Genomic DNA, 23930 nt, shown 5'->3' with positions numbered 1-23930 from the left:
GTAAACATCATTCACTTGACCCATAAATGTTGCATTTTTATAATAAAGGCAAGAAAAACGAAGTCATATTTCATTTGATTTATTGAGGATATCTGAGATGGAATTAAATCAAAATGTAGAACGACGGATCTGATGCAATTGCGTCAGTCATATTTTAAAAGAAAAAGAAAATCCCATAAGGCAGTGCGACATACCAGAGTCAGGCATGATGCCAGTTACCCCTCGCTGTGCCACACACTGATATCCCAAAACTGTACATTAACGATGGCAATATCCCTGAACAAATCTGTGAATTCACAAAGAAGGATCCTTTAAAAACCTATGGAAAAACAAATGGCTTTAGTGCAACAGGTGCAAAATTATTTCAGTTTACAAGAGACAGAAAACATCTCACCAAATAATAAATGATCCCAGATTGAAAAATAAAATAAAACACATTCTACATGGATGTGTAAACAGACTAATTACACAGCACACAGAACAAGGCATCTGCGAAGACTAGCGGATTTTATTAACTGTCGAGTAAGCTGTACGCATTAAAGCATAGATAAGAGCCAACCAGAAGGTGCTGATTGTACTTTTTAAAACTGAATTGTGATTTTAATAATACTAGGATTGTTTAATTGTATATATTCGTACTCTTCTGAAATGGAGTATACTACATTTATACTGATACTGTGTGATATTGTCAGTTATGACCCCTCTAGTGATGTACACATCATTGTACCACAGTTAACTGTGGTACAAGATCGTGTTGCTCTTTTCTCCCCTCTGAATCGCCTAGTTAGAACAAAACGACTGCAGATATCTGTAGTTATAGTAGTGCAGGTTTTCAGTTTTTCAAAAACCAGTAAAAGCATGATATTCAATTTAAAAGGTTGCATATTTCCCTCTTCGTCACATCTGAGATTACGGCATGAATGACACGTAAAATTGTATAGTTTCATTTTTGGAAAACATTTCTCCATATTTCACTTATTCTTCGGTGAGAGCCATGTTTTGTCTGATCTTATGTCTTTCCTGGGTAAAACCAATTCTAGCTTAGCCTACTCTCTAATAAAACATAAAACAGCAAAATGACATTTCTTACTAGTCTTTTAGTGCCATTAAATCACCAAACATTCTTGAAGCTGTCACTGGAAGTGGACTTTGACTACTACATGGTCATTGTGCCCTTTTAAATGAGTTTGTCTTGTTTGCATCAGTGACGTTTGAAAAAATGTGGCAAGGCTATAATTGGGCCCTGCCCAACCATGTCTGGCAGAGTTCGTTTGCGACACCTAAGCTAGGTGATCACAATGAGATCTGCCTCTGTCGGGTCTTTGGTTTGGTTGGTAGTTTCTTCATCCTGGGTTTCTTCAGGTCGAGCCTCACACCCTTCCTCCCACAGGGCTGAGCCGAGCCCAGCGGGTGCTGACAAAGAGTGTGGAGCGGGGGTTCTGCCCAGGCCCTGATAGTGACCCTTAGGAGAAACTGGATTACAAGCTGCTTCGGTGATGGCATCTTGAGATGCAGAAGAGAGCAGGCCGGATCGCTCACCATCACTTTGCGCCTCATTGAAGTAGGACTTTCTCGGACGACCCATAACTGTTCTTCCTGCAAATGTGGACAAAGAGAAACTATTAAATATTTTTTAGAGAGGATGCAGTAAAGATCATGTTATGATGGCTCACACCAGTAACAATGCTATTCATGTAGCAGTGTGTAGTAGTCAGTTCTAGATTATCACAGGTACATCTACAGTACAGATGGTTTTGGTAGGTGTTTTTGCTCTGAGTTTTTTCTGTTTTGCTTGGATGGGATCACAACCATCACGTGGTCATTGCCATTACCATTTTGTACAGTCAGAAAACTGCACAGGACTTAGTACAATCAGTGACTACTGAGTAAAGGGAACCTAAAATAAAGAAGCCAAGCAAGTACCGACTCCAACATGCACCTTTTCCACAATCTTTTAAATTCTGAATGTTGTTCTAACTACACATTTTAAATTGTGTTTAAAAATCGCTGCTGAGGCACTCCCTTCTCAGTATAGCCTGTTATACATAAGTAACGAGCAATCATCTTGCAGACAATATTTATTGTTGAACTGGCTCCTCATTTTTGATCTCAACTCTAGCATTGCAGTCACAAAACCATACAAACAGTCGGAAAAATAGCTTAAATAATCAACGATACAAACTAGCTTATGGTACTATAGCACTTATAGAACAGCAGGAACACGTACCAACATTGCGGACTTGTTCAGAAATATCTGCTCTGACATCGGAGATGTCCCACATTGCCATGAAAGAGTCAAAACAAGACACTTCTTCGGCCTCCTGCACGTAAGGTTTGTAGGTGAAGCTAAAGTGATGGGCAATGGCTGCGAGAAACATCTCCACACATATGATGAAATCCTAAAGAAAAAAAGTGGACAGCTTCATTGTGTTGCACTATTAGGTCCCATAGGATATATTAGTTCTGTTGACCTTGGTCAGAATGTTTAAACTATACTCACATACCTGTAAGCCAGTAGCTACAGCTTCCACACTTTGCCAGTCCCATGTGCGCTTCTCTGAGATAATGCCCACTTTAACCAGCAAAGCAATGACCACAGCTTGCCTAAAACGATTTACAGCAATCACAGTTTCATTAGCCTTGTTTTAAATGACTTTTTCAGAAATATTTGGGTCATGTCATGAAGTTTTAACACACTGAGATTTACCAGAAAGAGACGAACACCACCATTTTCACACACAGGAATTTGCCGACTGGTTTGATTGGATTCAGCTCCTCTCTCAAAGCCTTGTAGAAGAGCACCAGGCAGTACATGGCAAACTAGATCAAAAGAAGACATATAAAGGAATGGGAATGAAGGAAGGGAATGCTTGTAACAATTTTTAGTCCAACTTTTAACAGGATTTAGATCCACCATTACCAGCTGTGACATATTGTTGAAGATCACCAGGTATGTCCAGGCGTTTTTGAAACTGAAGTTGCCTTCATCGTACACTCGACACAGCTGACAGATTCTAGAAAGGAAGAGAAACACACAGCTGAGATCAACAGACACCAAACAAAATGTGACTACAGTTAAAGAATAAAGCATGTAACAACCAGAGGGTACTCACAAAGCAATGATTGTGGTGACAGGTCTTACTACTGTGTACTGCAACACTCCCAGCTTACATCTCAACAGCAGAACCCTGCAGAGGAATTTGATCATCTGAATTAGAAGTGAATTGGTCTGAAATTCCAAGCAAAAGCCCAAGACTGGTGAGCAGAAGTATCTCAGGATCACTTGGGCAGAAGCCCGAGACCGGCTTGATGATAACAGTTAACACTGAACTTAGTTTGTGTCGTCCTCAACACAAACTAAGTTATGGCCCATTTTAGCCACATTGTATTTGTATTCCTATTTAAACAATGAGGTTGCTGATGCTGGCCATTAGTACTTCTTTTTATACATCTACACCAGTCTCTTATATACAAAGGTCACCCGAATAAATCTGGGCTAAATTAACAACACACTTGACCAATTGTCAATTACAGATGTTGTGTGATTGAGGCTAATTTGAAGCTTGTGACTTTCACTGACTTGTTTGCTTTGAGGAAAAAAAAAAAGATTTGAGCTCCAAGAGTTTAGTACATTAAGATGAACCCGTTTCATTTCATTCATCCGTTTAAATTTACAAAACCTCTCTGAAATGAAAATACATCGAAAGAGAAAACATTGTGCAAGAAGACCGATGCAGATTAAATCTCTAAATTGTGGCCATTTCATTGATACAGTAAGGAAACATGACTATGGCCAATAATTCCAGTAAAACGTCAGTAGATTGTCCATAAAACTAACATTTTTGGGTCAAAGTATAAACAGATGGTAATGTTTAACTAATATCGTTTTTACAGCAAAGGTATGACCAACACTTGAGCGCAGCTAAACTCTGGGTCAGTGAATTTAACCTGCTGACAGCTACAGTTTGACATAAGAGGAAAAAGTTTAAAGGGAACTCACTCTCCCATTGGCCACGGTGGGCAGCAGCAGAGAGGAGGCAGGTGTTTCTGCTGCTCCTGAGCCTCCAGCATCAACACCAGGTTGGGGTACTGGTTTTCCAGGTAGTTAAGCAAGAACGTCATGAAGTTGTAAATGACATACGCCTCGTAGCACTCCCTGCATGTGTCAAAATATATTGCTATACTGGGGTATTTCAGTGCAATCCACTGGAAACAAAAAAAGATGAAAAGGGAACAATAACAGGAAAAGCTATGAGGATATATAAACTCATAAACCGGTGTGCAATGGCTTTCATTAAAAAAAATACATAACTCACACTGTCCAAGCTGTAGATTGGAACCATCCACAATATCCTTTAAATAGAAAACACAAAAGCGTTAAACATCTGTTCTGGGCTCCTATTTGTGGCTAAAATGACTGTTAAGATCTTTACCTGATGATAGGTTTTTGAAGCTCTGGCTGAGTATAATGCACTAGATGCTGGAGGATGCCCCATAATGATATGGGTATGGTCATGAAGACAAAAATCCCAGCGATGAACCATGCTTTGTTATGAGTGCCAACCTGTCGGGACATGGAAAGGAACAGTCAACATCATTTAAGTCATTTAGCCATTGGAGTCTTGGAGGGTATCATTTAATATAAAGTCAATGGTGAAAGCAGTATTCAGATTCTGAAGTACAGAAACATTACAACCATGTAAAAACACTTAATTTCAAGTCCCGTATAAAGGGGACGTGTTTAACTAAATTGCAGTGCAGTGTGATGACTTGGATAAAGATAGTTTTTAAAGAAAGTACAATTAAGGAAAGACTGTTTTAGTTGAACACACCAGAAGAACAATGAAGATGGTAGTTATTTAAAAAAATAAAAAAGGTTATCTATATTACTCTAGCAGATTTTATGACTTTTGAAAAAATAAAACAAGACTTCAAAGTCTGTCATTGACTAGTTTCTTGTTAATATGTAAAACATCAGCAATCTTAACAGTTATAAAACCTATATAATAATACCTTATTTAGCGTTTAGCATTACTCCCTCAACGTCCTTAATATAGATTCCTATGAAAAAGTATTTGCCCCCTTCCTGTTTTTTTTTTTTTTTTTGCATGTTTGTCACACTTACATGATTCAGATCATCAAGCAAATTTCCATACTGGATAAAGATATTCTGAGTAAATAAAAAAAGCAGTTTTTAAACGACAAGCTCTTTAATTCAGGGGGAAAAAAGTTATCCAAACCTACCTGACTCTACGTGAAAATGTAATTGCTCCCCAAAGCAAATAACTGGTTGTGACACCCTTGGCAGTAAGAACTGCAGTGAAGCATTTGTGATAACTGGCAATAAATCTTTCACATCGCTGTGCAGGAATTTTGGGCGAACCTTTTCTTTGCTGAATTGTTTTAATGTCAATGCACTCTTATTATTTTAGTGGGCTGAAAGCTCTTGGGGACGTTCACTACGGCTCCAAGGATTCTCTATTTTTGGATAATTATCCTCAGCTGTTTTGAGTTTCTTTAGATCGAGCTATGATGCTATGAAGCAGGCTAAAAGGTGAGATTTTTAGCCTGCTACGCTGATAGGTGTAATTTATATGATTTCTTGATTTAACAGGTCGGTTAAATTGAACTCAGCGTTCCAAAAAATAAAAATAAAAATAAAAAATGGGGTTAATCACAGTTAATTCAAGATTTAACAAAGGGGAGAAAGTTACTGTTTCACAGTGTGCCAGATCGATCTGGATAGTTTTGCCCTTAATAAATTAAATTATCACTGAAAAACTGTATTTGGTATTTACTTGGTTTAACTTTGTCTAATATTAAAATTTGTTTGACGACCTGAAACACGTACGTGGGGATGTAAACAGGAAGGTGGGACGTACTTTTTCACAGCACTGTGCTATTACTGCACAAACTGGTAGGTTTGCAAATGCATTAATAAGTGCTTAATAATGAAGAGCTCACCGGCTGCTATTGTACATGATAACAAGTAGCCAGTTGATGGTGAACATGTTTGTCTTTATACACAGTTGTACTCAAAATAACACAAGGCCACATAACTACTGTAACAACTCACAACTGTATTCAAGTGCAGTATTTGAGAACCAGTGTTATCTCTGTGTTAAACCAACAGATCTCCCCAGAAAGAAGCATGAGCAAAACTGCACTGACCTTTGACTTCTGCAGTTCCCAGATGCACAACGGCAGGACCACTAAGAGCAACAAGATGTACAACACAACGACCAATGGCCGGATCCATCTTCTCCAGTTCCCACAGGAACACGGCATCTTTCACAGAGACACTGCAGGGCACCCCTTTCTTTTACTAAAGACCTGAACCAACGTCTTCAACACTTTGCGCACTTTACGTTAGCTTAGCATACTGTTACCCTCCTATCGGTTAACCGCGACTCTAAAACAATCCTTTACTAATGTGTAAGCGTATGTCGACTCTTTCTCTAACGTAGCGATTCATTCATGAGGACAAAGCTACTTGATAACAACCAGCTCATATGACTCCAATTTTAAAAGCTAGGCTGCTAACATTAGCTTGTCAGCTGATTCACCATGTAAACAAACGGTGCTGGAATAGTTCCATACTGCCAGGACACCAGGCTCCACAAATCATTAAATTATAATTCACACTAAATCAAGAGAATTGTTAAAAAAAATATAAATATAAAAAGTTACAGCCAAGAGAGGTTTAGAGATTAAAAAAGTTTCCAAACTGCTGTTATTGTTGTGTGAACTTCCTGTTTTTTGCTTCAACTAAGAGCTCCACCTAAACCCTTCAACCTGATTGGTGGAATCGTGGATAGTTTGGTTGAGCTATAGCTTCATGGCCGTATGATGTGTGGTTTCGCCAGCAGATGGCAATGTGAATTAACAATTATCAGGATCCCGGCTCATTTGCTATATGTAGGGTATCAGACGTGAAACAGATTCAAAACATTGATGCTGAGATTGTAAATATGTCACTTTTAGGACATACAGAGCTTGAGTATATGTGGCATTTTTTTTCACATAATTTTTGTCTGGCCTATTTAAGAAACGTTTGGGTTATTGGTGTCAGTGAAATGGCAAATGGGATTTATTCCCATTTCCACTGGATACAGAGGCCTGTATGTAGAACAGTAAAGAGTTTATTTTGTTTGACTCCCAAATGAGGCTGTGCAGAAAGGATCCAGAGCAACACTAAGAACAAAACTATTGGTTTATTTCTGTTCCTATTTTAAACAATTTCTATCTAAATTCATAGAAATGCACTGTCTATATTTGGGCAGGATTACAACATATCAGAGGACTAAACAAAGCTTTAAATTGGGATTATTTATTGTCTCTTGTTTATTCCATTTACTTTCAAAACCAAGTGGAAGTTGCTTTATGGGTATTATTTTCTTTAAATAATAAAAGTTTAAAAGGAGCTCTTTTCTTTTTATCCTGTCTTCTTTGTTTGTATTTGTATGTGCAGACGTATGAGTGTGTTTCTCTAAAAATGAGGGGAGGCAGAACTTTCCTTTCTGTCGCACCATGTCTACACTGCCCCACAGTCACAGAAATCACTGGCTGTTGGAGGACAGATTGTTCATGAATTTTGTATCGATCCTTTTGGCTTTTATGAATTAGAAATAGTCTTTACCACAAGTAGCGCATGCGAGTGCCATGGTGGGTAGCTTGGAGGGATTGCCATGCAAAGTGGCATACAGGGTAGCGCCATGTAAGGGCAGGGTAGATAAACATATGCCGTGTTCGATCAAACCCAAAAACATACTTTAGCATAAAGGATGTGGCGTCCATCAAGTCAAAGTGAATCGCAGCCATAAGTGCAGTATCTCGTACGGTATAAATGGCAAATGAGATGAACAGAATGGATGGGTCTGCGGAATGATAATAATAATAATCAATACAGAAAGAAGGAGACATACTGTCTGGTTGCTGATGCATCAGCCAAAGTGCACCTCCTTTGTCAAAGAAATACGTAAGACTGCAGCAGTTCAACAATTACTTATTTATCTTAATATGTCTGCCAAAGGCCTTTGTGTCAGGAAATGTTTAGACTCACTCTCACTCTCACCACTTATATTATTGTTCAGGAACAGAAACACAGAGAGGAGGGAATCAAACACGTTCTTTCAAGTCACACAACATCTATCTATCTATCTATCTATCTATCTATCTATCTATCTATCTATCTATCTATCTATCTATCTATCTATCTATCTATCTATCTATCTATCTATCTATCTATCTATCTATCTATCTATCTATCTATCTATCTATCTATCTATCTATCTGTGTGTGTCTGTGTGTGTGTTCCTACATGACCAAAAACAAGTTAATTTTTATTCATTTCCATGTACTACATTGCTGTGAGTTCTCTGTATTTTTATTTGTTTGCATTTTTGATTGATTTTTATGAAAATAAATTCAACTTATAATTCAACATTGCTCTTCTGGAGTTGTTTGCTTGTTTAGTAATCCAACCTTGGTCTCAAGCTTTAAGAAACTCTGTTCTAATACAACCAGTCGGCTTATGTTTGGAGTCTTACATTGGATGTAGTTATTGTTGGATCTTGTAGTTAAAGTTATTTTAAAACAGATTTCACTTACCGTAAATAGATCCCATAAGCCAATAAATAAATAAAATGATAAAATAAATATCTGTGAAAGTAACTAATTCCTCTTCTTATTTTTTATTAAGAAAATATTATCAATAGAACCAATAAAAGCAACTATATATATAATTTTTAAAAAAAATTATTAATCACACGTATTGTAAAACATATTTTAAAAATATCCACATGTTAAAATAAGAAACAGATTAGGACACAGTAATGGTAAAAAGGAAGTACGCCTTGTTCCAATTCTAAAGTTGTCGTGTCAGGATATAAAAACAATAATCTGATTCTTAGCAGATCTTTAAATTAGGAAAACCTGAGATGAACAGCAAAAGATGATATGACACCATTTTATGATTTATTAAAAAAAAAAAAAAAAAAAAAAAAAAAAAAAACGAGCCAAAATGTGAATTGTGTATGAAAAACTAAATACAACCTTACTGCTTCCATAGGAATTAAGAGGCTAAGTAGCAGGCAGGTGCTGATAATCATAATGATTGATAATCAAATGTGTGTGAGTACATATGATCAGCAGATGTTTTGCCAGTTTTCTAGCCTGAAGTCTTTTAGGTGTGTGTGTGTGTGTGTGTTAACACAAGGCCAAGGATGAAAAATATCAGCAATGATCTCAAAGAACCAATTGTTGCTGCCCATGAATCTGGGAAGGGTTAAAAGGCCATTTGCAAATGATTTTAAGTCCATCACTCTACAGAGAGAAAGATTATTCACAAATGGAAAATATTCAACGTGGTTCTTCCCAGGAGTGAATGTCCCAGGAAATTCAACTCAAGGTCAAAGCAAAGATAAAAAGAAGATAAATCTCAGACTCTATAGGCCTCAGTTAGCATGTTGAATGTTAGAGTTCATAACAGTACAATAAAAAAAAAGACTTAGGTTTTGGACAAACAAGACCAGAGTGGAGCTGTTTGGAAATGTTTGACAACACTGTGTTTGGCAAAAATCAAACATAACATATCAGCACAAACACCTCATACCAACTGTCAAGCATGGTGGGGGAGTGGTGATTATTTGGACTTGGTTTGCATCCATGGAACCTGAGTACTGTGCAGTCACTGATGACTGAACGCCTCTGTATACCAAAGTAGTCTAAAGTCAAATGTAAAGTCTGTTTGACAGCTTAAGCTTGGGCCAAATTTGGTCGCGTAACAAGACAATGATCCCAAGCACAGCAGAAAATCTACACGAAAAAGAAAAAGGATCAAGTTGCAATGGCTGAGTCAAAACCAAAGCCGGATTCTAGTGCTGTGGTGGGACCTTTAGAGAGCTGTGCATAAATGAAAGCCTGCAAAATTAAATGAACTGATGTTGTAAAGAAGACCACAAGAATGTGAGAGACTGATGAAGACAATAATTCTTGATACAAACGGTGTTCCTGGATTTTCGTTTTCACACATTGATTGCATTTCGGTTTATTTTTGTTAATGACACAATGACAGGGTGTAAAGCTGTGTTTTGCAGTTCATCTGAGGTATTATTTACTTAAGTTTAACACCTGCCAATGACCAGATTTTAAAAAGTTCTTTTGTGATCTGTAAAACCTTAGGACTGAAAGAGCATGTGCATTTCTTTCTACCATGACTAGGATATGACTGCTTCACAGACTTGACACTAAAACTCTTGGGTCTTTCCAAATTAAAAGAAAATGATATTGTTTGTGTCATCCTGTCTAAGAAAAAATCTTTCAAAAATAGGAATTTCTTTAGATTATATGAAAGGGTCTTGATAACACGTAGCCATCACATATATTTGCCTTGAACATCGACTAGTTTTTAACATATTTTTACTGTATCCACCAAATCAGAGTTAAGCTCTGCTTGGAAAGCACTCTGGATCTTTCAGATCCTCTATTTGTTTTCAGGCTTTATTTAATTCACTGCTGGCAGAAGACAAGATTCCCACCAAATTCTCTCCTGGCTTATTATTTATTTATTTATTTATTTATTTTTGTCTCCACTTCATTGAACTGTAACATATGACATTTTAGTGACTGCAGTTTTGAGGAATTTCTTCCGAGTTACAGGAAACCAGTTGTGCTATAATGCAAGGAATATGAAACTATGTCATAAAGTTCATGACCAGGCTGAGATTTATCGCCAATAGCTGAAACATAAACCAGACCAATGTCTGATAAACCGTGACTGCTACAATGGCCTGTTGGTCTTGGATGATTTTGACTTTGTATATAGAGCTACACAGTTCTGGTAACTGTCTGCTGTTGAGTGTGATGGAGTGTAATCTTGGGTTATTGACACATTTGCTCACAGCCAAATTGTCAAAAAAAATACAGATTTAGGGAAGCAGTGCTTAGATGCATTTAGACAATTAAAGCCATGCTAAAGACAGACTAAAACGAGGACTGCACAACTATGCAAACTATGCCGCTAATGGTCAAACTTTTCAGTCCTCTGCCCTACCCTCTGAGAGAGTGAATTATAAGTATCACATTCCCACCATCCAAGCCGTTCCACATCCTCTCTCCTGACATTCGCAACCCTTAGGGCTTGAGTGCCAAGCAGGTCAGTGTGTTTCAAATCACTCCCAGACGCCTCTTTCTCACAGTTGCAGATGAGAAACAGGAGGGGAGGGGGGACCTTGACTTCTTAGAGCAACACAATGGCTGAGTAAACGTCCTTGTTTCCTACGATGGAAATTGATTTATTGGTATAAGCAGCAGCATTAACATGAGGTTAACACGTTAAATCAGCGACAACAAACATATACGAAATCCATTTTTCTACAGATTATTATGAATAGCTTTTGAGTAGTGGTAAAATAACACCATACAGATATAAACTGATCTATACATAAGTGTGCAAAACACTCCAACTAAAGACGTGCTAGTATTTGCAGACACAGCACACACTCACACACACAATAGTGCACATTCAAAGTCACACAGGTTTACGGGTATCTCTCATAGATGTAGAACATCAGAAAGGTGCTATTCTGTCCTGTCTCCTTCAATTCAAATTCAATTTAATAAAACTTTATTGATCCTGAAGGTTGACCCCGAATGAAATTGGGTCCTTAGCATATCGCTGCCATCTTACTGGTGGCTCCATGACAGAAAAAAATATTATGTTGATATTCACATAATGGGGAGCCTACCAGCTGCAACACTTGTTTGTGACTTCTGTTGCATTGCATACTAACCCGTGAGTAAGACGGCAGAGAGTTTACAGCTTATTGCTCAGTCTTTGGGTCCTTCTAGATCAATGGTGTTCACACATCAAATAGAATAAGGCATTATAGTTGTTTTGTGGTGGGACACGGGTTCCACATACAGTACTTGATCATCATTTTGGGAAATGCTCCTCTTCACTCTTCTGGCATGGTTGAGTTGAAAAGAGATACAGTACAAAGCTTAAGCCATCAGTTTGTAAATGTAACGGATGTAAACACAGGAAGAAACTAGCAGCGATTCAGATTTCTGGGAATATGAATGGAATTTTGCAAACTAATCTCAGCTTTGGCACCAGTGATCGGCAGTGGGATCAGTGAGGTGATCAGCAGTGGGGGCTAGGATTTCTGTTTCTTGACACATGATTGGAAAATATACAAAAAGGCTTACACATGCAACAAGTGCTTTGGTTGTCCACTAGAGGCCCATTGTGAGTAAGCCCATAAAGCAATGGGCTCGTAGCCTCTAAGCTCCAGGTTAGGTTAGTTCATCTAAATAAAATAAATAAATCTAGGAAATAACTGCACACAGTTGAGAAACAGTCCTGATTTGAACAAGAATGTTCTTTACATAATTAGCTATTACATACAGGCTAACATGGCTAAACTTGATACATGATTCAGTTTATTTTTCAGTCGGTAGCTTCAGTAAAAATGCTTTTGAAAACATCTGAAGCCAGTGTAGCCACACCTCTTATTTTCTTTCGATACCACTTATAAAAGTAAAACAGACAGTATGATTTAACAAGAAGTCAAAATATGTTTTGGAGATATAGAGGTATTATTAGCTAGCTTAATGTTCTTTTCTGTGACCCCTTTGAGTTAGTCCTGTTCTACCAGTGAAGCATGTAAGTATACATGGATGTGTTATATAAATGGCAAAATGTGTTAAAATGGAGGTGGACCTTTGGTTTTGGACCAAGTCAGGCCCCCTGTTTTCCCTTGTTTCCTGTCTTTACGCTAAACTGAGCTAACTGTGTGCTGGCTGTAGCTTCACACAGTAACGGGCAAAAACAAGTACAGTGGCCCCTCGTTTATCGCGGGAGTTACGTTCTAAAAATAACCTGCAATAAGTTAAAACCGCAAAGTAGCTAACTTTATTTTTTACAATTATTATAGATGTTTTAAGGCTGTAAAACCCCTCACTACACACTTTATACACTTTTCTCAGACAGGCATGAACATTTTTACACTTTTTTCTGTTGTTTAAACACTCTCAAATTTCAAACCTTGTAGAAAAATAAGTGCAGTATTATAGAATGAAACAAAAGGCATCTGCAGCACACTGCTAGCGATAGAAGATTTATGTAAATTTGACAAGCTGAACGTATTCTGTATTGTGCAGGAGACACAGCACGAGATCGATTGACAATAGTCTACAGGACGCAGAACACAATGTGCTGTAAAAACAACAACCAACCAACCAACCAAACAAACAAAAAGCACGCAAATTTGCCCAGACAAAAATTCGTGAAACAGCAAAAGGTGAACGACCACTGTAAACACATTTCCCAAAATGCGAACCCAACTCTAAATGTGGAGTGTCTATCATCTCACAAAACATTCTTTACCTATGTCATTATAAAGGTAAGATAGGCTGAGTAAAAATATTGTTACTGCAGTCTAACACTTTATAAAATTGGTCATTACATGAGTATATATTTGCATTGGGTTATAAAGCAGAGATGTCAAGAAAACTGTTGTATTTGTATGTTGAAATTCACAGTGTTGTAGGAATCTGTTTTTTTTCAATGGTCACACTTGTGGTTACTCTTTAATCTACCGCATGTTAGTCATTTGTATGACGTGTGTTAAAATACATTGTTGCACATTAACTGTTTGCTCTAAAACCTGCAACCCTGTTTCCTGATGTGTCAGCTGCTTTAACAGAGGACCTGACTTTTTGTGAAGTCTACTGTGCAGTATTCTCACTAGAAACTAGGAAAAAAAATTGTGTTTTTGTCAGTGATTTTGTTCAGATACGTCCAGAGTGCACCCCTTTCTTGATAACTCAAAAAAAGCAGTGGGACTTAAACATCAGGCGAATAAACTTTAAAGTCATCCTCTAGTTTATACCACGTAGTAGCTCAGGGAATAATAAGTATGAGCCAAATATACTGTACAACAACTGTCACTAGCATGCTTTCCTGTTTTTCATTATCAGTAAGTAGCAAACTCCAGGGGACTCATCACTCGTCATCCCCTCTGACGGAGAACAGTCAGCTTTTTCCTTCCTGCAGCATCCTTCCCAGTGGTGCTGCCCTTTACAGGAATAGCACACTTGGCTCCTGATAGAGAGCAATTTATAGTGAGGCTCAGCTGCTTCCCTTTAAAAGTTCTCCTCCTCCTGCTTTCCTCCTCCTTCTTCTTACAAGCTAGAGTCACTGTCCGTGGGTGTGGGAACAGAAGGAGTTTGTTGGAGGAAGTTTAGTCTGCTGAGAGACTCAGGGAACACCAGCGTATTGAAGTTCCCCAATCCATTTTCATCCCTTTTATTCCAGTTCCTAATGCATGCCTGCCATATTCATGTTTTGCTTCTGCAGTCCTCACGTAGATTATTGTCTGAATGTGTACATTTTTTTGATTTATGTATTATAATATGAGTATTTGTCACATTTTAAGTGCTTGATGGGGATACAGAAAAGCTTCAAAGACACTCCTCAGCCGGGAACTCAGTTGCTGTACTTTCTGGTACCGCGGTCAGTGTGGAAGTTGTTGGGCTCTGGACTTTTACACTGAATACTGGTGCCATTCATGGGTCCGGTGCTGTTCAGCTGATTGTCGGAGTAACACCAGCAGCACAAACACGACTTGGAGAACATGTGAAGAGAGGAAAGGGAACATTTAAACATGGCAGCGTTTGCAGACAGGATTTTTCACTCGTGTAGATCACATTTCTCGTTTGCTCCTGCAACTCCTTTCACATGCAAGCTTGAAACATGGTTAATCTCAGTCTCTGTCCCTTCGTGACCTCGGCCAGTAAAATTAGTACATAAATCATCAGGCTGCTTTTACATTTTGGTTACCAAAAGTCATCACAAGCTAAGCGTTGTTTGCTCTCCCAGCCTGACCAAAAACATTAGAAGAAGTGTGGGTGTGTGGAATTAAAAAAAGAGTGATTTTGCATGCATGCCACATGTGTATATATCCATGCCTACTATACCTTGAAGCAATTTTTGAACTTCTTGCTGACAAAGTAGAGGATAATGGGATTTATGCAGGAGTTGATTGTTGCAAGGTTGATGCCAAAGTAGTCCAGGATCAACAGGAAACTGAAAACAGAGAACAGGAGAAATATTGAAGGAATAATTTTCAAACATTTTTGGAAGCCCAGCTTCCAAAGAAGCTAGTGACACCCTGAGTTAAATTGGCCCGTGCGCTCCCATACTCTTCTTCCCAGTAGATTTTTGAGGACCTTGTTTGTCAGAAGTCTATTCTTCTAGAAACTCACTTGAGCAGCTCACATCGCATTTTCTCTGTCTGGTTGTAAATCATCTTCTTAAGAATCCTGCTGAGGTGCAGTGGGAACCAGCAGAGGGCAAAGATGAGGACGAGAGAAAAGACAGCTTTGGCCACCTCTCTCCTCTGCAGAGGGAAACAACAGATTACTGTGTAGTCTGAAGATGATGTTTAGGTAATGAAATGTCAAATGTTAAAGCAATGGAATAAACACTGGGATTATATTTAGAGAGAAAAGGCGATTTAGAAATGTTGTTGAACCTGTTTGAGGTGCTCACTGAGAGCGATCCGGAGGCTGCCATTCCTGCGGTTGAGCATCTCGCAGGTCATGAGAGTGTAGAAGATAGCTGTGCAAATCAGTGGTACACAAAAGTAGAAGCCAAACAGCCACCAGTCCTTTGCATCTCTGTAGAACTAGAGAGCGACAAACACAGTGACGCGGTTAGTTATGAAAAACTGCAATAAATTCATGTTTTACTGTGACCTGGGAGTTTGAGACTAGGGAGTTGAAGGTTTATGACCTACTGGGACTCCAGACCGCTGAGCTCCACACATTTCCCATACATACATATTTATTAATGCCCCTTAAGCTTATCCTTGCACATACAATAATGTGAAAAAGTACTTTTTCACATGATTACATACAGTCCTGTGAAAACACCCCCACGATTCAATAGCCTGTTGAACTACTGTTAGCAGCAATAACTTGAGGTAATGATTTTCTGGAAGACTATCAGTCTCTCACATCGTTGGAGGAATTTTGGCTCACTCTTCTTTACAATGTTGCTTCAGTTCATTGAGGTCTGTGCGAATTTGTTGATGCACAGTTCTCTTAAAATCCCACCGCAGCATTTATTTTTACTGCTTTTTCTGGTATGTTTGGGATCATTGTCCTGTTGTATGACTGAATTTTCCGACAGATGGCTTGACATTTGACTCTAGAATACTTTGGCATACAGAGGAGTTCAGTGCTGACCTCAATGACTGCCAGGTGCCCAGATCCTGTGGTTTCAAAAAAAGCCCAAGTCCTCACCACTCCACCATTGTGCTGACAACTGGTATGAGGTGTTTGTGCTGATATCACGTGTTTGGTTTTTGCCAAACATGGCATTGTCAAACATGGTCAAACTTTCCACTTTGGTCTCGTTTGATCAAAGGACATTGTTCCAGATGTCCTGTGGTTAGTTCAGATGCAACTTTGCAAACCTAAACTGTGCTGCAGTGTTCTTTTTAGAGAGAAGAGACTTTCTCCTTTCTCCACTTCCTTTCTCTTTCCAAACAAGCCATCCTTGTCCAGTCTTTTCCCAATCGTACTGTCGTGAACTTTAACATTTAACATGCTAACGGAGGCCTGTAGCTCCTGGGGTTTTGGCAGCCTCTCTGAGCCTTGCATGATCTGACCTTTGGGTGAATTTGCTGGCATGTCCACTCCTGGGAACACTGGAAACTGTCTTAAATGTTTTCCACTTCTAAATAATCTTTCTCTCTGGTGAATGAAGGACTTGAGATTCTTTGAGAAATAGCCTTCCCAGAGTAATGAGCAGCAACAATTTGCCTCTCTGACACTGTGTACTCCTTGGCATGGCGTTAAAACACACCTGAATGCTCCAGACCAGCAAACTGCTGAAATTTCTGCTTTTATAGAGGTGCTCACATTTGCTGAGGATCAGTTAATCAAGTCTCCTCTTAATTCCTATGGAAGACTTTTTTTAACCCTTTAAAACCAAGTGTATCAGATTTGATACATGTGTTTTTGTGAGTTTTTGAGACTTCTACATCATCAGCGTGACTTTTTTTTTTACCCTCAAAAAATCATATAAATTGCATGACAAATTTTGACTAAATTGCAAAAATATTGTACATAAGCACAATTTAGCAAATGTGATACAAATTCAACCTCATATATGCAGATTCAAGTTTTTGTCTAAAGGTTTCACAAACACTCCATTATCAAAAAATGAAAGATTTCTGGTGGTTATTTCATGGTTCAGGTTTTAAAGGGTTTAGGACTTTATGCAGTTTCTGCACTATAATCTATAGTTCCATTTCATCAGCTATTCACATGGCCCTAACATTAATAAAAATCCTAAATAAGATGTCATATGTGGTGTTGGGCTATGGAAGTAAACTGAAAATCATTAAACTGGACTTCATGCTATAGTAGAATCTATGCTTTTGTAACCGAAGCAGTTCTCCTCACACCACTACCAGCCTCCCCCTGTACTCCAGTGTTAATGAAGTCCATGTGAATGCTGCTCTGTACACAGACTGTGTAGCAAGTCTGAAATCAAGCCGTTCTAATTACACTGTGTATAATAAGAGCCTCTGGTTTTCTGTGGTTCTAAAAAATATGCTAAATATGCACTGTTTCAAAACCCTACAAACCAGACCAAACCTTATTACACCAAGTTTTTCTGGACTCTTCGTAGAACCACTTCAGGTTTTGGTATCTTGTGCTTTATGGACAAAATAGAATTAGGTGTCTTTCAAAAATATCCTATTTCATTGCTATTAAACAATGGCACAGACTTTAGGACTGTATTGATATCTGGGAGAGATTACCTCAAGGGTATGCACATGTGGCCTGAGCCTGAGGCCCCAGGTCTGTGTAATTGCACTTGGCCTGCAATCAATTACGTGGTCCAAAATTGTGAAACAGGGCATAATCACTAAGAAAGACTAAGCCGGCCAGGTCTATTCCTTTAATATTCACTGGAGCGGATTCATGGCTGTATTCTAGTTTTCTTAAGGTCTAAACATGCTTTACTGGGGCACCGATGCTTTAAAAACATGCGCCCATATATAATGAAAATAGCACACCAGTGCACCAGCTGTCCATTAGAACCACTTACCGACTCCAAACGAACAATACGATGCTTTTAAGATGATGGCAGTGATCACGATGGAACTATTATGCTGATCTTACACTCTGAGTAGTTCTCCCACGTGTGTGTGTCCCATGTCAGCAGTCATGTCAGCAGATCATTTTGTCTCTACATTACAGAATTCAACAGTTCTTTTGCACATCCTGGCTTTAGCGCAGTCTAAAAAGTTGGGCACAAAATGCAATTTCTTTAAAGGGATGGCAAAGTGGTAACAGCGCACCTCCATGAAGGCACTCCGGGGTCTAAGCATGCAAGTGCGCATGGTTTTGTTGGCATAGTCGAAGGTGATTATGTCGAAACCGACGGCCTCCGGCACTGCCAGGATGAGTGAAAGCACCCAGATGGACACGATCTCAATGACGGTGATCAGAGGGATGCCCACGCCCTGCACTCTGCTCCACGATGCCACAGCCCGGTATCTGTGACACAGCGGGACACAAAGTTATCACCTGGCATATGGCTATTTATGCCATAACTGTTACACACAATGAGCAGCTTAGATTAAAGCACCGGCTGATTTTAAGTTACTGCAGTAATGACTGTAATTACTGCAGTTATCCTTACAGCACCCTAGGATACAAATAATGTAAGACGAATATAAAGTGTCAGTTTAATGTTTAAAACAGGTCAGCAAGAGTTCAGCTGTGCGATAGAAATGTAATATTAAAGTAAAGTCATCACTTTCTTCATCTCTCCTGATTGACAAAGCTAACAAGAGCTTCCTTATGCATGGCAGCACACCAAGCACAACAAACTGCTCAGTCAGCAAACACTATCAAAATGTTAAGAATTCATGAGCAGAGATGATCAATTGTTTATTTTAAATATCTAATATTTATATTTTTGTGAAGCCTCCAAACAGACTGGCCCATGTTGGCAGAGGGGTCTGTGTGTTGGCTTGTGTTTCCCGTGCACTGAATACTTGTTTGCTTGTTTGTTTCATTAATGGAAACCACTTGTCGAAATGTTTTAGTAAAATCGGGCATCAAGATTTTATAGCAAAAACAATATATTTTTCATGACACATTTGAATTTCTCTGTTGAACAACATGGTGGCATTTATATTTTACTAAGTGGTAATGTATCCACCTTTTCCTCTTCCTCCAACATTGAAAAGATACAAAAGGGACTCGAGCACTTTCATAATACACACACACACACACACACACACACACACACACACACACACACACACACACACACACACACACACACACACACACACACACACACACACACAGATGAAGATATGCTACACATTTCCTGGAAACAAATGGAGAGCATCTGCACTTGAACTACAACGGTACAGAGCTGCAGCCTGGCTTTTCTCATAACAGAGGTCATTAATATTGTCTTCTTATAGCTGAGCCCCAGTGCTCCAGGCGAGCCTCTTATCTATAAAGTTGAGTGTAGTAGATCATATGAGATGACCGTGAGCTTCAGCACTTCATGATCATCAATTATTCATTAAGGAAATTCTATTAAGGTGCTATTAAAAAAAAGAACCTGTCAATATGCTTGCAATCAACATACTGCAGACTAATGTTAACATCAGAAGTGTGCAGCTTATATATAATATACAACTCCATAAAAGAAGTAAAGAGTCTCTTTTTTGAGGGGGTTGCAGTGAAGCAATAGAAAAGAAAGTAAAGGGATGACTCTTGAGTGATTATGCACAATCAGTACTGACGTAGTGTAGCAAGTTTCCTGGAACAGATGATCTTAGCATTCCTGCCATTACCCTGAAATCCAATCGAAATGTTCATACATTTTGCTGAAATTAATTCCAGCATCTCCTGTTTATGTTAGAAAAAAATATTTGCGAGCAACTAATCTAAAGCAATGTTCTCTTGTGCCGAGCACAATATGGATTAATTGGCACGGCTGGTCGGCCAAATTGAATTTGTTTAATTTTCTTTCCAGTTGTTTGGCTGCTGTTTTCAGCTTCTGCTTTTTCCATCTAAGAAAAGCGTACGGGGATGATCGTGCATGTTTATGCGCAGAGACCTGGCTGGGTGAAAGAATGTAAGCTCTGTGGGAAGCTGCTGCTTTTAATAATGGGGAAAAAGCAAAAACTGGTTCACTAGTTAATAAAACTGAAGTTCACACTTAAGCAAATACACGTACAGATGTCAGATGTACAACGCGAGCTTTTTAAATGCCAGATCCTCATATAAGAGCTCTCTACTATGTGACTGAGCAGTGTGGCAATGTGGCAGCACTGACCTGTCGACGCTGAGGGCGCACAGGTTGAGCACTGTGATGCCCACAGATGCTTTCTGCAGGAAGGGAACAAACTTACAAAGGCACAGGCCCACAATGCTGTCATCGAATGGGAAGCGTGATGCCAGGAGCTGGAAAATATAGAAAAAAAGGAAAGGATTTAAATCCGATTTAATACGTATTCTTTACGCACATCAGCAAAACTCACACTTCCCTGATGTATCATTAAAAAGTAAATAATTTTCTTTGTCTTCACGTGCGTTTTACAAGCCTGCTGTTACTGTTGTTTTCCTGACTCAAATGGGTCCTTTTGCATATATAAGACCTTCCTAGTGGATTTTACTTTGAAGTCCGTCAGTGTCATCTTAACATCACTGTCAGTCTGCAGGGACCACTTCCAATATTGGAGAAATCTCAATATTGGCTTTCTACTTTTATCACTAGTGTCTAACAGTTGTTTTCTACTACTTCTTCCTTTGGTAAAATTAGTCAGGGTCACGTAAGCACTTGGACACTGAAGCGTTTTTCAGCAGCACAAAAGTTTTACAAAGCAAAACAAAAGACAGTGTTTCTGGAAACAATGTCTTTGCCCCGAGGAAGACAACAGGAGGTTTCAACATTGTAGATGTGGCTCTTTCTTTGTTTATGCATAAACTGCTCCCCCATGCAGAAGGATTGTTGTTTCCTCTTTGCACATGTGTTGCTCAGACTACAAAGTCACTCTGCCCTCAAAGTCCCAAGATAATTTTAACCAGGTGCTTTTTTTTCTTGGTTAAACCACATCCTATAATGAGCTCAAAGGATCAGGTTGACTGATCACTTCATTTTGCCATCATTCTTTATTATTGCAAAAAAACCATGACAGTGTTTACTGAAAGAAATCAAACGAAGGCAGGGGGCCTGTAATGATTTAACATAGTCATTCACATTCTGAAGCTGTCCCAGCGTAAACAAAAGGGTCGAGTCAAACCAAACTGAAACGAGCTGCAGTTGTGCTCTCGTGACAGTGTCTTTTAAAGATGCTGATAATCATTAAAAGACTGTTTAACATGTTTAACAGTTGCTTATTTGGGTAAAACTAATAATAATAATTATAATGCTCATAAGGACGAGAATAAAACCAGTCGATTTCAAACATGACCGACCGATAAGCTCTCATGCTCCTATTTCACCTCACTTTTATTTGGATGATAAAGTACAATAAGTACAAAAGTTATTTATCACTTGTGGAGCAGTGAGATTTGAGAACAAAACAAAAAAAACCCAAATTCCAGATAAGGGTTCATGACTAATGTCTCAGGTCAGCGCAAGGCCAGTGATGTGTGTGACTACAGCCTGATTCTTATGTTTAGTTATGTCAGCCATACCACTGCTTGTCTCATCGCCACACGAACACGATAACAACCTGACTGATTAGGCTTTGCCATCTATTTGTACACTCACTCAGGCCCTTTCCCACTCACCCCCCTCTCTCCTCTTCTCCAGTCTGCCTGTAATATTCCACTTTATCTGTGCATATCGCCTTTGCTGTCCCTGCATTTCATCATATTCACAACGAGACATGTCACTCAGCAGCCTTGACATGAAAATAAGAGTTTAGAGTAAGCAAAAAAAAAACTGTACCTTGTACACATTGATGGGTATATCAATGACAATGTAGATAAGGTCGCCCAGGGCCAGGCTGGCAATGAGGGCGTTGGGTCCATTCCTCATGCATTTGTGCTGGTATATAATCCTCAGCAGGGTGGCGTTGCCTACTATCCCGACTACAAAGACTATAATGGAAATGATTGTGTTGATGTACTTAAAATGCGCGTTGATTGAGGTATTTACAGTGCAATTAGGTGGTTTCTTTACTGCAGTTGCGTTGCCAGAGCCAGATACCACCGCTTGTGTCCGCTGGTGGATGCCGGACCCCGTGCTTGGGCTGACAGTGCTGTAGAGACCAGACTGGAGGGTGGAGTGGACGAGAAAGCTGGAGAGAGGGTCCTGGTCCGCTTCAGCTCTGTTTATCTGGCAGATTCCTCTGGCTGCCATACAGGCCATTAGCAAAAACATATGTCCAGCTGGAGAGCCCATTATGGGACGCATTGAGCGCTTTGATATCACTGACAGAAAGATGGTCCCAATGTATCACTGGTAAGAAGAGAAAACAAACAAAAGCAAGAAAGACGTGGTTATTTTTTCAGAAAGCTCACAGTAAATCTGAAAAGACGGGAGTGTAATGTTAGAAGTCAGAGATGACGAGAATGTTTGATGGCCTTAATGTCCCTTTCAAAAGCTATGAGGAAGTTCAGCAACATCTTTATGACTTCTAAAAGGTTTTGCCAAGGGGGCACAGATGGATGATGCCAGGAGTAGTTACAGTGAGGATGAGGCATCAACAGAACACGTCGGGGATCTGTTTTGCTCTCAGTCAGTCCTGGATGAAGCAGCACTTGGTTGTATCGATAATGTTGCAGCTGGACGTTGGGGTTTTATGTCAGCTTGTGCTGTTTTGACAACAAGCCCTTCATGTGAGTTTGATTTCCTATGTTCTTTATTCTCCATCTGTTTCTAATTTCAAAAAGTTTAGACTTGTGGTACTGAGCTTTTTATAGACACGCGGGATTGACTTCTAGTTAGCTGAGTAATGCAAGAGCCCAGGTTAAAATAAAAACCAGATGAAGACCCAAACCCACAGAACTAAGAGGTAGTAGTAGTAGTTTATAACTTGAATCCCTCTTCTTATTAAAAGGAAAAAAACAACCCTACAACAACAACAACAACAAACTTTCTGGACAAAATCAGAGTAAGAGAGAAAGTTTTAAACTATCACATCCACAGTGAAGCCCTTTTCATCATGTCACAGTACCGGCAACTCTTATAGCCCAGAGTTCTTCCTGTTCAAAGTCCCAGCTGTCACCAAGTACACAAAGAACTATTTAGCAGCCAGCCCTTCAAGTAGCATCACAGTTTAGCATCAGCATGACACTGCTGGGATCTGTGACAGCACGCAAACTGATCTATCCATAAATAATAAATACATTTGGTTTTCACCTACCGCTTCTAAAATGTCTGCCTGGCCCCCTTGGAAAGCGTCAGGCAAACTTTCAGCTGAAGCCCCCAGACATCTGTATCACATCACATGAGTAATTAACGCACTATCAAAGCCGCAGCGTATCCCACTTGGTTTGAGCAATGCACCCGTCTGCTCTGAGGTGCCTTCGCATTATGGCTCAGAGTTTCCTGTGGAGAGTTTGCAGTACGTCTAAGTGTGTGCGTGCTCAGTCGTGTGAGTCTGAGGTTTTGTGTACTTCTACATGTGTATGTGTGTGGGTGTGTGTGTGTGCGTGTCAGAGCACCAGTGAGACACTTTGACTGGGTGGGATAGTAAATCTCCACCTCCCTTTGGTAACAGACTGGGCCCCCTTTGGAAACATCACCCTCCTCTCTTCTCTCTCCTCTCTCTCAGAGGCACCGCCTGCTGACAGTCATCTCCATGGCGCAGCAGCACCCACACACACACACACACACACACACACACACACACACACACACACAC

The 23930-nt window shown here is 39.4% G+C and overlaps 2 protein-coding genes across 2 annotated transcripts; both read right to left on the bottom strand.

Annotated features, from left to right (window-relative positions):
* Positions 1-63: 63 nt before the first annotated feature.
* On the bottom strand, positions 64-6802 carry tmem184c (transmembrane protein 184C). Its single transcript, XM_026171354.1, has 10 exons — positions 6172-6802; positions 4434-4564; positions 4317-4353; positions 4001-4206; positions 3114-3188; positions 2921-3014; positions 2708-2820; positions 2505-2604; positions 2228-2399; positions 64-1596 (listed from the first exon to the last, which is right to left on the bottom strand). Exons 1-10 carry the CDS (start codon positions 6286-6288, stop codon positions 1286-1288), a joined length of 1356 nt encoding a protein of 451 aa, XP_026027139.1. The 5' UTR covers positions 6289-6802; the 3' UTR covers positions 64-1285.
* A 6291-nt stretch (positions 6803-13093) lies between these two features.
* Positions 13094-23663, bottom strand: ednraa (endothelin receptor type Aa). The gene is made up of 8 exons (XM_026171352.1): positions 23430-23663; positions 22010-22522; positions 20390-20517; positions 18384-18582; positions 15540-15692; positions 15271-15404; positions 14983-15091; positions 13094-14629 (listed from the first exon to the last, which is right to left on the bottom strand). Exons 2-8 carry the CDS (start codon positions 22475-22477, stop codon positions 14492-14494), a joined length of 1329 nt encoding a protein of 442 aa, XP_026027137.1. The 5' UTR covers positions 22478-22522; positions 23430-23663; the 3' UTR covers positions 13094-14491.
* Between the last annotated feature and the right edge of the window lie 267 nt (positions 23664-23930).

The sequence above is a fragment of the Astatotilapia calliptera genome, chromosome 6, assembly GCF_900246225.1.
Source record: "Astatotilapia calliptera chromosome 6, fAstCal1.2, whole genome shotgun sequence".
NCBI classification, from domain to species: Eukaryota; Metazoa; Chordata; class Actinopteri; order Cichliformes; family Cichlidae; genus Astatotilapia; species Astatotilapia calliptera.
The sequence above is the reverse complement of the archived record's forward strand: the minus strand, read 5'-3'. Positions and strand labels throughout refer to the sequence as shown.